Below are 14,190 nucleotides of genomic sequence, written 5' to 3' on the forward strand. Positions count from 1 at the left end.
CTTGAGGATGTTATGGGTGACCCATTTCCCTTCCGAGACAACCACCAGCAGGAGTGATTGCAACTGTTCAGGGACTTCCTGGAGACCCTACTGAAGTAAATTCCACTGCACATCACTATAGCTTGCTTGACAGAAGGGTAGTGTTATTAGCAATCCTGGTGGAATAATTTGCCGCGGAGGCTGTGATGCGTTTGCAGAGGGCATACAGCTTTTAAAGTCTTTCTGGGGGGGGGTGCGGCTGTTCTTAAGTAGACAATGGCACCCCAGCCCTCTTCCTGGTAGTAATAACTACTAGCGAGTCTGGATCTGGAGTGGCATGACCCCCAGATGTACAACGGGCCAGAAGGGGAGGGGCGAAACAGTTTTTCGACCCTAGGGTTAACGGCTCTTGTCTAGTGAAAGTGACAGTAAAGAAGGTGTCATGCGCTTCTTGATGGGAGTTCAGCAAAGGGATTGCCTGACTTGCGGGTGGTTTTTCCTTTAGGAGGTCTTCCACAAAGTCTGTATCCTGAACAGCCTCCTGAGTGGCAATCTGAAATTGTTCTGTGGCCCTTTTCAGGATTGCAATAAATGCCATTTGATCATCAATGGGTGAAGCTTGTCTCAGTAGAGGCGAGGAGGGGGTGGGGGCGACAAAGGGCATCTGGGTCAGGTGTTGGTGAAAGCCAAGGTGTTTCCTCAGCAGGCTGATCTCAGCCGCAATCCGGACATGGGTCAGGTGAATGCTGCCCATAAGTATTGCCTTGTTGGCCATAGGGATCTTCATAGACCTTCAGGTTCTGAGTATTCAAAAAGCTCTTCATGTGGGGTCTGACTGCAGTTTCTGTACCTTTGGAATCGTCCTGCCTAGGTCTCTTGGGGTTAAAATATGTGTCAGAAGTCTACAAATTTAGACAGCTTGTCCATACATCTTTCAAACCTTACTCTGGTCCATGGAGATGACACAGAGGGGTTAGGAGGAGGTAAAGGCTCTCCAAGAGAAAATGGGTCCCTAGAGGGAGTGATCTTGTCAGACAATCTTGGAGAGGGGGTGGACCCATCTGAATACAAGAGGATGTAGATTTTGGCTTATTCGTCGGTGAAATTAGGTTAGCGAGACTCTTGCATAGCTCCAGTGGCTTTGGGAGAGATTTTGATGCGCCTGTAGGCGTAGACGAGTTCTTTGGCACCGCCGAGACCTCTGTGGCAGACGCGCGTCAGCGATCTTGTGTTTCTTAGCAGGGACGACCTTGTGTGTTGAATGCCCGGACGCATGCTGAGATGTCGGCTGCGGGGAGGGCGGACGATTCAAGGTATTGGAAGGCTCCGACCGAAGTTTGACTGGCCTGTTGGTGTCTGTTGCTTCTTCAACGTATCTATCAAGGTGGCGCATGTGGTTGTGCGCTTATCCTTCTGTGGTGAGGATGTGCCCCCTGTCGCGGGAATGTAGCTTCCCCATAGCAGTACCGGCGGCCTGCCTGATGGGGCTGGGGACGGGCAACTGGGAACCTTACGGTTCCTCGGGTAAGTCTATGGCCTCCACATCAGAGCCACGGCTGCCGCTTAAGTCCTCGTCACTCAAGGCACCTGTGCTGTTAGAAATGGGCTTCAGACCTGTCTTTTTGCAGTGGATTAAACTGCTGTATGAGCGCTGCATGGCACAGGTCCAGGTTAATGGAGTGACATAGTGGAGGTGCGGGGGGTGGGCTTCCCTCTCGAGAGGGGAACAAGACAGGGCTGAAAAATCTCTCCAGCGCCGTTTATCTTGGCTATTGAGCCTCTGGCTATTTTGCTCAGAGGAGATCCCCTCACGAAGGGGGTTTTAGGTGGCCGACAGGTCAGGAATATAGTGTATGCAGATGACCTGCTGCTGTACGTCAGAGCCTCAGTGGTTGAACTCAAGGATTGTTCAGCTGCCTTAAGGCCAATTGAGGTCAATTACTTTCCCAATACTAGGGGGGCAACGGGACCCTGCGGACAGCTGTTTTCTTTATTTGTATTACGCACCGAACCCTTAGGTAACTGGGCACAGAGGTTACAAGTTTACTTTAAGCTTAAGTTACAGAAGAAATACAAGACAAGGAATACAGTAGAGGACACTGATAGATGCATAAGTGGTAAATACAGAGAGGCATTGGGTGGTCTTCATCAACAAAGTAATATCCATATTACATGATATAGTATTCAGTAATGGAATGCATCAGAGGTCACTTGGTCAGTTCTCAGCCAGTTTAAGGTATTGCGTCTGAAGCTATGGAAGGATTGTTCCACTCTTAAGAGAGTGGGAGTGCCTTCCAGGTCTGTGCAGCCTTGACAGGGAAGCTACTTCCTCCAGATTATTTTTAACTTGAATCTGGCTATGACGAGGCAGAAGGAATTAGCAGTTCTGGTGGGGCGAGAAGTAGGCTTCATGACCATTCTCTCAGCTAGATAGGGTGGTGCAGCATTGTTGAGGCTTTTGAATGTGAGGGAAACTGTTTTAAATAGGATTCTGTTGTTAATGGACAGCCAGTGGTTTGGTCTCCTTACCTCTGAGAAATGCCCTCTATTTGGAATACTTACTGCCATTCTGAGTGTATTATTCTGTCAAATCTGAATTTTATTCAGAATGTGCTTGGTCGCACCTATATATAGGGCATTGCAGTAATCCAATTTCGAGAGCATTGGCTAGGATGATGCAACTCGCTTTAGATAGGAATGGCCTGCAGGCCCTGATTAACTTGCAGATGTATGCTGTTGTTGATGCCATAGTATTGACTCGTTTACTCAAGGTTGATGCAGAATCAAGGTAAAAATCTTGGGTTTTTACATCCTTTACAACCTTAATTAAGTTCCCATCAATATTAAATGCAGTGTAGTTAGTGCCAATTTTTTTCAGGTCGGTGACAGTTCCAAGTATCAGGAGCTTGGTTTTGTCGTCATTCCGGCATAGGCCATGGGCTGCCATCCACGCCTGATTTTATTCACAAGAGCGGTGTCCTTATTGTAATCGCCGGAAGGGGTAGGAGGACCTGGGTGTCATCTGCATAATTAGTGTAGGTGACACCAAGACTGTCCAATTTGTCAAACAAGGGCTTTGTGAATATATTGTACATTGTTGGCGAGACACAAGAGCCTTGCGGTACGCCACAAGTTATCGGGATAGGGTCTGCGGATGCTGATGGAGAGAAGACTCTCATGTTTCTATTACTTAAGGATTGGACCAAAGCTATTGCGTCCTTAGAAAAGTGAGCCGCAGAGGCAAGGTGTTTGCATAAAACTTCATGGTCCAGCAAGACCAAGGCGGCGGACACGTCAAGGAGGAGTAGCAATGCAGCTTTCCCTTTATCCCTAAGCTCATCAATTTGGGTTTTTAGGTTGATTAGTGCCGTTTCTGTGCCATGTTGTGGCCTGAAGCCGGATTGGCAGGCATCTAAAAATGGTTAGTTTCAAGGTACTTCTGTATTTGAAGATACGCTACTTTATTAAGTATTTTAAGTAGGAAAGGCACTGTTGTGATCGGCCTATAATTAGTCGGAATAGTCTGGTCCAGAGTTTGCTTTTTTAGCAAGGATAAGACCCATGACTCTCTTAGGTTACTTGGAACAATATTTGACGAGAAGGAGGCATTGATTTGTTTGGCTATAAATGGTGCCAGGTCTCTGGCTGCATCTTTAATTATCTGGGCAGAGAAACTGTCTCCCTGGCATCTCAAAGGTTTCAGGGAGGAGATCATTTTTTAGACTTCAAGGATGGAGACCTTAGAGAATCTGAATTGTTCTGTTATTAGTAAAATGATTTGGTATTCTGAGTTGTGCGTCACGGTTAGGCAAGGTAGCTTTCTTATCAGCAATCTTGTTTTGAAGTAAGGCAATTTTATTTGTTAGGGTGTTCTGAATGTTCGAACACCAGAGTTTGTCCTTTACAACGTTGTCTGTAGGTGGGATTGGAGCTTCCATCTCTCGTAGAATCACAAATAGTTCCTTGGTATTGGAGCTTGCTTTAGTAATCCTTTCATTGTACTTATCTTTTGTTTGTGCGGATTATTTCTTTTTTTATAGTTGTCAGTGAAGTTAATCAAGTTAGTCTTGTTTTCTTCAGTTGGGTGGTGTCGTCATGTAGCTTCCAGTTTTCTTTTTTTGAATCTAAGGGCTTTTAGTTGTGGTGGAAACCAAGCGTTCAAATGAGCCCTCGGTTTACTTTTGCGCATTTTGAGAGGTGCGACGATGTCTAGATCTTTAGACATAGTACTGTTGTAGGCCTCTACTAGAATGTCTGGGTCAGAGGCCCTCGAGAGGGAGTTAAAGGAGGGGAGTATATGTGGTAATATCTTATCCACTGTAAACATTTCTTTTATTCCTCGTTGGGAGAGGTGGTGCTATAGCCTGGTCTTTGGACACAACTATTTATTGATCAGAGTGAATGTAATCAGGAGGTGATAGGTCCTAAATTGGAGTTATAGAGGTGATGAAGTTTCACAGTTCACGTCAGCCACCCAGTCTGGTCTTCTGCCTTTGACGTGGGTAGGTTGAGTCACTCTTTGGGCTAGTCCCTGTTCTGAGAGTATGTTGGATACTGCGTGACCATGTTTGTCGGTGGGATAATTGAAGCCAAGATTAAAGTCCCCCCAACAGTAATACTTGTGAGATGTCTTTGGTATTGCCCGATAGAATTCTAGCAATACCCTCCTCAAAAAAGGTACCAATGGTTCCCGGAGGTCTGTACATTAAGTAGATTGTTAACGTGCATGAGTTGGAGATGGGTACTTTGGCTGTGCGAATTTCACAGGATTTAACGAATGATGAAGGGACTAATCTTATGGCCAAGTTAGATTTGGCGATGAGGGCAATGCCTCCTCCTCTGGCATCAACTCTGTCCGCTCTGAGAATTTGATAATTGTGAGGGACTGCTAAAGAGAGGGCCAGGGACTGCTGCTACATGCAACCATGACTCTGTGACCGCTAGGAAGTCAAGGTTGTCCATTGAAATCAGGTCTGCCATTTTAGTGGCTTCTGCAACTAGGGATCTGGTATTTATTAGAGCACCTGTCATATTAGTGGAGTTTTTAGGTTCCTGGAGGTCTGCGAGTTTAGACTGGTTTGCTTTGGTCTTTAAGTGATTATTGGTTTAAGGATTCTGGGTGTTAGAAGTGGCCGCATTGTTTAATCTGTGGAGAGATTTGGCCTGGGGGTTTTTTTTTAGTTTTTTTTTTTTAGTCAGGGCAGAGATTTGTTATGGTACTATTTTGTGGCTCGTGGAGACATGGTAGCCTGGCACGGAGTCTGTTATTTCTTAAGGATAGTGGGCAGGGTCTATTAGAAGTGGTTAAAGGGTGATTGTAGTAAGGGCAGGTGGTGAGGAACTATTCATGTCATAATTGGAGTGAAGTTGGTCTAGATTGATGTCAGACAGTGGCTTCGGTAGATATTTAGTATGATTGATAGCTACTGGTTGTAGGCCAGTTTTAGGTGGAGGCCGACAAGGCGTTGGTTTAGTGTTCTGTATGAGGAACGTTTTTTAGTCATAGTCGACGTTTTCTGGCCTATGATATAGGTACCTATGATTAGGGTCTTTTGGAAGATCATTAGTATGGTAAACAGTAATAATGTCAACTGCTCAGTCATGGGAGACATATTTCAGACCAGATGTGGCAGTCGTAATCTAAGGAGGAGCCTTCTAGGAAGACAGTCGTTCAATCAGTATTGTGAACATAGCAATGACTCACTAGCTAATGGTATTGCTGGTAATATACATACGGACTAGAGAGCACAGGTGATATACTAGAACCTAAGATAACAGAAGTAGGCGAGTCATATACAACGGCCTAGGAATCACATTGATGTCGCCAGGTAGTAAAGTTATAGATGCAATGCTTGATCAAAGTTGAAAAAATTATGCAATTTTTGTTCAAATGTAAAGGGCACAGGTTGGTTCTGTGCAGTTCGTACGCAACGCCTTAACCATTCAAACAGAAGGGCACTGATGCACTGTTGACAGTTTGCAGGTGCAGTACTGAACAGATCGCACTTGGCGTAATGTCTAATCAAGTGATGAGATCACAAATGCAGTACTAATCCTAGAGCATATAACACAATAAGAGGACACAATAATTCATTGGTGCAATATTAAGCACATTACACGCGGCACAGTGTCTAATCAGGTGATAAGATCACAAATACAGTACTAATCCTTGAGCATGTAACGCATTACCTATTCAAACAGTATGTGTACAGGCACAATGCTAACCAGTTCACAGGAGTAAAACTTAGCATATCATACGTGGTGGCACAATGTCTAATCAGGCGGTATGGTTATAGGTGTAGTACTGAGTGTAAAGCACGTAGCGCATCGACTATTCGAGCAATAGGGACACCGAGGCAGCGTTAATCTGTGTAAACAAGTAGTAGTCTCTGTTCAGGCGGCATGGGCATATAGTGCATATGTCTAGCATGCTGTAGATGAAAGCTGGTACATATAGCGGGAATCGGAATATGCAGATAAGTCTGTTTGGTACAGTGTCAGGTGCGGTGGGTAGGTTGAAGGACTTCTTGCCGCAAGTAGTAGGTCAAACTTGTCCAAGCTAGCGGTAGGGACGTTAGGGGTACGGCGAATAGCGAAGTGCCGGTAGGGCAGATAATTGTAAATTCCTTGGGACTAATGGATATCGAGAAGACACAGTCAGGCAGATGAAGGGTATACTCACAGTAGTAGTATTGCGTCTTAGATGTAGGTGTCGTGGCGGAAGGCACGACCGGCCTAGACAGGCTTGGCCCTTTTGAGTGGCCCTTCGAAGGCTGGCCGGCTCTCGCCTTCCGGTGGGGCTGGCCTGGGGAAAATCAATCAATGGCAGCAGGCAATCAGGAGGCTGCTTCAGGCATGTGGTTGCTTTGCAACCTGGCTACAACAACAGTGCAGCCATTTTCTTCACGGCACACAAGGAAAATATCAAAAGGCGGGTGAACTGGCGTATGAGGAGCACCTAGTTTAATTATATTAGGCCTGGTTACTTCTCACAATTTGCAGACCCATACCTCAGGTGGTCTGGAGAAGCAGAGCTTTATGAGTCGCAGTGGCTCATTTAAATACCTGGATAGTCATTTGCCGGGATTCATCCACCTTTCTCGCACTTAATTTGACACATTATCCGAAAGATTTCTGCCAGCACCAAAATTTGGTCAGCCCTTCCGCCAGTCATTCTTAGGTAGAGCAGCAATATTTAAAATGATCACACTGTCCAGATATTTTTATGTCCTCTCCAATACCGCTGTTAAGATCCCGGATAGCGAGTTCGACCAGAGCTTTGAGAAAGCTGCTGTGGCTGGATTCCCAGCCGAGGATTGCCTTGCTCCTGTACAGCTCGGTATGGGATGGCGGGTTCGGTCTCCCAAATCCCCAGAAATATTATTGGCCCACCCAGCTTGTGGTAGCAAATGAGTGGCTGCAGGCAGACCCATCCCGCGCCACATCGGACTGGAACGACTGGTATGGTATATGCAGATCCTTTGCTGACACTTCTTGGTGGGGTGTGAGTGAAGGTGGCTGGTCTGCCTTCAGTTTCGCAACAGGTGGTATAAGCCGGGCAGAGAATGAGGAGAGCGGTGGGGTGGGGTAGTGACCGAGTGCCCCGCTATGGAACAACAGGGATCTGCTGCAGCTCGGGAAGATGTTATCCACACCTCACTGGCATGGAAAAAATATACAGGTGATATCAGGGGAGGTGTGCTCCTGGAAGGGCACCCGTTGTCTTTTCAGGAAATGCAACAAATTGCAAAATTAACAGTTGGATGCCTATCGTTATGCAAAATTCAGCCCAGAGCAATCCCCTGTAGAAGCCACATGTACTGGAACCTGTTGCTCAAGAAGGCGATCTCGACCCTATACCAAAAAACGTTGTACCTTCACTGCGCACCCCTTAACCAAACTTCAGCAAAAATGGGGAGTCAGTCAAAGTGGTGGCGTGTCAGGAACCGATAATGTCCCCCCTGAGAGCTAGAGGTCCCAGCCAGTTTCAGACGAAATAAAAAATGTTATACAGAAGATTATATACCAGAGAAATGTTGTTTTGGTGGGGCTCTGGGTGATGGACCCTAGCTTTTTGCGGCGTCATGTTGGTCAGGAAACATTTTACCACACCATATGGTCATGTCCAAGGATCCAGAGGTTTTGGAGAAGGATAATCCACAAGATATCCACGACAGTGCCTGAATCGATACCAGGGGAACCAACGGCAACATTGCTGGGAATTGGGGTGGTGGAGGGAATGGGGTGGGGAATGCGGTTTATACTTGTTACAAGAAACTTAATTTTTAATTGTTGATAATGGCAAATAGGAATATTGCTATGCAATGGGGGGGGGGGCAAGGGAGTTACCCAAGATTTCCAAATGGGTGTTGGACATGGACAACTGCAGAGCAATGGAGGATGGAATATATAGGTCTAGAGGTTGCCCCAGATCTGTGATAGTTGGGGTAACGCAGTATGATGCCAAAACACACAAAGGGATGTCTTGACCCACTCCCAGGCGTGTCTCACACTATGCCATGTTACTGCGATTGTCTGTGCTACTGCCCAGATGTATCTGCCTTTTCCCCCCCCTTGATTTTTTTCCCTGATAAGTTGATCCATGCCTGCAAACCTTTTCTCTCTACAGAGAGATGCATTACTCTAGCAAGAGCCTCAAGTCTCTCAAAACTCGTATTTGGTCGCACCTAGATAAAGTGCATTACAATAGTCATCATCAACAAACTTCAAATCTTACAGAACAATGCACTTAGAATGGCTCAGTTTTCCAAGAAGACAACATATCTGAGGCCAGACAGAAGAACAATTGGCTTTCAGTCATGGATAGAATTCACTTCAAAACGGTCTCCCTCACCCACAAATGTCTAAACAATTCAACTCCAAAATACTTAATGGAAAAGAAAATGGGCAAAAAATTCTTCAACACGCCCCACGAGGACTGTCAACTCCTTCTGCCTAAAAGTCCCCAGATTCAAACTTTAAAATGCAGGGGCTAGCAGCTTTCCCGTTCTGGCGGCCCATTTATGGAACTCCCTACCTACAATCCTGAGAGCGAAATCAGTCTTTCGTCAGATTTAGAAAAAAGTACCAAAAAGGTTGGCTGATCACAAAACACTCAAGCTCAACGTTAAGCCTGCACTTCTTTAGACCGGCCTCATTAACATTCGGTTGATGCCCATGTAAATGGACTCATGTATATATCTTATGTATCTTTGCTTGTAAACAATGTAATAATATCTTGCAAATTTCTTGTACTGACTGTATGCAACTTGTAAATTGAATAATCACTTATAACGCACCCAGTTACCCCCGGGTTTGGAGGGCTATATAAATAAATATACTGCTGCTTGTCAGGCCTTTCTGTTTCATGTATTATCAAAACCATGATGTGATTATGTTTCATATTTATGTTCTGATTTATATATTTTTTTTTAATGTTGTCACATGGAAATATTACAATCTCAATTCCAAGAAAACACATTCTTAAAATGAACACAAATCAAGCCAACATATATTGAAAGATCTTTTTATAAACTGTCACTCACCATCCTCAAAAGGAGTCCCCTCTGGCCTGCAAAAAGAAAAATAAGCAACAGTCAATTGTTTTCAGCGTTTAAAGTAGGTCACAAGAAAATTTAGCATCAAATAAACATAGCTGATTTATCATGCCACTATGAGAATTTTTTGTTACTCCTAGCTACAGGTGATGTTGTTACTATAGTTCCTTTCGAAATACCCAGCCCTTAGGCCCATTGCCCAAGAGAACATGGATTGTACCACTTACTCAACAAATTAAGGGTTAACTGAAATAATGGTTATCCACGCAAGAGCAGATTTAATAGTTTACAGCCCAGCAAATGATGTACATGTACATTGTCTTTCAGCCATTATTTATCCAGGTAGATGCTCCTCCATTGGACTGATTCACTTGCCTTAGTCTTCACAGACGACTGGGAATATCTATGGTCAAAAGCCAAGTCAGCCATTAGTAAAGAGAGTATATGGTCATCGCCAAATCCAACCCCTACACGCCCTACAAAAGTGTTAATGCCTGGGAAGGGCGGGGGAAATAGTGACTTATTGCCCTTTTGGATCAGCTAAGTGGGGGATGGACTAGTCCCCCCCCCCCAGATGGTTCCCGCTTACCGTTTCCCCCATGGGGTGTTAAGCATAGCTGGATCACCCTCTTAGTCCCAAAGGTGGGGGGCTCCCCTTAGGGAAGAAGTCTCAGTGTTATTCCCCAATAGTCAAATACAAATAAAATGCAAAAAAAATAAAGAACTCGGGAGTAAAAATATCACCAACAAAAAACAGGAAACGGACTCAGTGCCTGCCCCCTCACCCCCTTCACCCACACTGCTGCATGGATAGGTGTGGAATACTACTAAGTGTAATACCACAGGAAGTAAAAACGATTACTACTACTTCATCTGAAGAGGTAAAAACATCTCTTTCAATGTTCATAAATAGGTGCAAAGAAATATTTATTACAAAAACATCTGTTTTACTTTTAAAAGATACTTTTACCTGCTTTCAAAATACTCACTAGCAATTTTATTTTTTACTCTAAAAAAATCATTTTACTTTCAACTTTAAAAAAAATAAAAATAGGGACCAAAATACTCCCACTTCAAAACCTTATCTGGAGCACTGAACGTAGGCATACCATTTAAGACGATAGAGCGACAGTTGAGGTATTGAAAGCGAGCAGAGAACAAAAATGTAGCAAAGAAAAGGCCACGAGAGGATCTAAAGGTGAGAAAAGTAAGGGGGAATAAGAATATACAGGTACGCACCGAATACAAGAACGTGGAAAAGCAGTGGGGGAATATACATTGGGTCAGCATAGAATGTTACAAACCTCCCATGAGCAACTTTGTTTAATAGCAAATCATGGTAACAATACAGAAGGCAAGATCCCCCATCAGTAATCCTCTTAGAATATCGATACCAAGACCACCAGGGGGCGCGGAGCATGTCGCAGGGCCTAGTGCGTTGTTCCAGTCCCCGGCCAGGATTATTCAGTGAAGTCGGAGAGGACCCGTGCCCCGGGTGGTCAGTTCCACCGAGTGCGTGGGCCAAGGATTCCAGCCCAACACACACCCGAGCCAAGTTGCCAAGGGAAGGTTCCTGGAAGGACGCTGGCGGCCGTGACCAGCCCGCGCCTGGGACCCCGGGTGCGGTTCGCCGGGCTGCGCCATCTATCCCCCGGGGTACCGTGGTGAGGCCCGCAGTGCTGGGGTCCCCCCCTACACCCACAGAGCACGCCAGGAATTCATGCCCTGGAGACGGTGCCCCGAACGAAGGGCGCAGTGATTATAACCCCGCCGAGACGGAGTTCTGCGGGAGCCCAGCGGCGGAGAGAAGCACAGCCCGGGCCCCTCACCCATAGACTGCACACCAGAGCAGGGGAGTCGATGCGAACGCCCCGCAGGACCACAAGAGCCGCCCACCTGATCTGAGGGGGTGCATCCCCAATCTACTCCCCGAGCGGAGCAGCCCGAACAGGGACCCACAAGGACACCAGTGACTGGGACCAGGGCGCGCCAAGGACCCCGGAGGCAGCTCGCACTGCTGCACCATCGGCCCCCCGGGGGACGCGGTGAGGCCGGAAGTGTTGGGGTCCCACCCCGCACCCACAGAAAATGTCTGGGGGCTGAGCGCACAGGGTGCCGCCCCTGCGCACATGGCCCCAAACGGAGGCCCGGACCCCGCCTGGAGGAGGTTCCGCGGGAGCTCGGAGGCTGAGAAGAGCACAGCCCGGGCCCCTCACCCGCACACAGCACGCCGGAGCATGGGGGTTGAGGCGAGAACCCAGTAGGACCTTAAGAGCCCCCCATTCGAACTGTGCAGCGTCCCCCCAACCTAGCCCGAGCGGGAAAGCCTGCACGGTGATCTACACACAGCGGCACCGTCAGGAGGAGGCGCCCAGGCCTACAGTGTCGGCCCATCTCGAAGACAGCAACCGAGAGGAGGTGAGGAGACCGTGGGGGGAAGGTGTGGACATAGTGGTGGGGTGTTGCCCTCCCTCCCTCAACTTTTCCTGGGCTACAACCTGGTGATCCGCTCACCCAGAAAGAGGGAAAAGGTAGCTTCCATCGCCTCAAAAGCACCACGCCTCCCCCAGTCCATACAGCAGAGGCCCACTGTAAAATGTAGGCCCCTGCCTCAAGCATTGGAAGCCCCACAGAGACCCGGCACAATACTAAGGTGTCATGATCACTGTTCCCAAGGAGCCAGGACCAGCCCAACGTCCTTGGGAGCAGGCCCCTAACCCAAGGCACCAGCCGGTCCCTACTGGGACCTTTTGGACCCTGTCCTGGCGCCGGTGGCACCAGGCTCATCAAAACCAGCGGTCCCGGCACTGGAAGCGCCAGGCTCATAATGGTGTGAAAGTGCTTGGGTGGACTTACCTGCAGCAGACCATGCTGCTTACTTACCAGCCACTTAGAAGCCCTCTGTGAACAGGAACTACTTTCTTACCTGGGTGGGGCAGCTCCACTCCCTGGATACAGCACTGGAACTCTTCTGGAAACTGGAACTCTTTTCTTACCTAGGCGGGGCCGTGGAAGAAGACGCCTCATCACTCCAGGCTATTTAAACCACACCCGATAGATGAAACGTGCTTCGCGTTTATTCTGCATCTGCAGCAGAACGCTCACCGAGTCTGTTCCAGCCTTTCCTCTTCGATCCTGAACCTGCAAGAATTATACTTACTATTCTGTATCCAGTCAACATCAGCACCTGCAAAAGACAAGAAACAACAGGTTAGCAAGGCAAACTCTACACACGGTGCTTTCTCACCTGATCCATCAGCAGTGGCTGTGTCTTCACGCTGCACCTTCGCCTGCAAAGACAAAAGCATTGTTATACTTACCGGCACGCTGTGAATTCCGGATTTCTTCATTCTGCATCGCCGCCTGAGAAGACAAACTATAGTTAAAACTTACTAGCATTCCGCTGACTCCGGCGCTGCAAACCAACATCTGAAAGACAAAAGAAAAAGACATTAAGCAGGTATTTACTCGCGCCCATCACGCTCCGTCGCAAATAAAACGCCTGCGAATACTCCGGCGCCTCTTTAACACGAACTAAGCTGCAAGGAAAGACAGTTAGAGCGCTTGCCATGCTTACGAATTTCCAGGCGCTTCACTCCATCTTCCATCCCAAGAGTCCTGCAATACATAAGGGAAAAGCATTATACAGAGTCTTCAATATTAAAGTGCCACGCATTTAAAGACTAGAAAGACAAAAGGTGTCCAAGAAACTCACTGCTCGTGCAGATAACAACGGTAACCATCCTCTGAATTCAAGAGGCCAATGTTTCACCAGTGAAGGACTGGCAACGACACCCTGCACCAGACGCAGATGGGAGGAGCCCAGCATTCACCTATCTAAGGTGAGCACGTTGACCGGGGGAGGGGGGGAAAAGAGAGAGAGAGAGAGAGAGAGAGAGAGAGAGAGAGAGAGAGAGAGAGAGAGAGAGAGAGAGAGAGAGAGAGAGAGAGAGAGAGAGAGAGAGAGAGAGAGAGAGAGAGAGAGAGAGAGAGAGAGAGAGAGAGAGAGAGAGAGAGAGAGAGAGAGAGAGAGAGAGAGAGAGAGAGAGAGAGAGAGAGAGAGAGAGAGAGAGAGAGAGAGAGAGAGAGAGAGAGAGAGAGAGAGAGAGAGAGAGAGAGAAGAGAGAGAGAGAGAGAGAGAGAGAGAGAGAGAGAGAGAGAGAGAGAGAGAGAGAGAGAGAGAGAGAGAGAGAGAGAGAGAGAGAGAGAGAGAGAGAAGAGAGAGAGAGACACAACAACCCAGGCCATTAACCCCCCATATTCTTTCACATGCAGAAACCTCACTCTTCGAGTTCGACACACAGTGCGAAGCGGTTCGACCCCAGAAGCCAATCGAGTCCTGCACATCACTTTGAGTCACAGACACCTTCCTGCAAAGACCCGCGCCTCCGTGGGAATCAGGTGAGCGTTACAGAACGCTAAGCCCACCACAATACTCCTACCCATGGAGAAACTTTTCGCAAGACATGCACAAGGGCAGGCCTTGGACAATGAACTTCTTTCTTACGACAGGGTAATCAAGACCTCTTGACTTATATAGCCTCATTCAACAGACTTATAGTGGAAACTCAATGGCCCGAGGATAAGAGAATAACGCTCTTCTACAGAAGCCTGCGTGGAGAGCTCAAGGATGTGTTAGCTCAAGTTGTGAATC

At 47.3% G+C, this 14,190-nt stretch overlaps 1 protein-coding gene across 1 annotated transcript in view; it reads right to left on the reverse strand.

The window, feature by feature from the left end:
• UBE2A (ubiquitin conjugating enzyme E2 A) overlaps positions 1–14,190 on the reverse strand; it is a 297,203-nt gene that overhangs the window by 215,959 nt on the left and 67,054 nt on the right. Inside the window, exon 3 of the mRNA XM_069612709.1 lies at positions 9,525–9,550. Within this exon, the coding sequence (XP_069468810.1) occupies positions 9,525–9,550 (26 nt within the window). The remainder of the gene's footprint in view (positions 1–9,524; positions 9,551–14,190) is intronic.

The sequence above is a fragment of the Ambystoma mexicanum genome, chromosome 5p, assembly GCF_040938575.1.
Source record: "Ambystoma mexicanum isolate Mex_15411 chromosome 5p, UKY_AmexF1_1, whole genome shotgun sequence".
Classification (NCBI taxonomy): Eukaryota; Metazoa; Chordata; class Amphibia; order Caudata; family Ambystomatidae; genus Ambystoma; species Ambystoma mexicanum.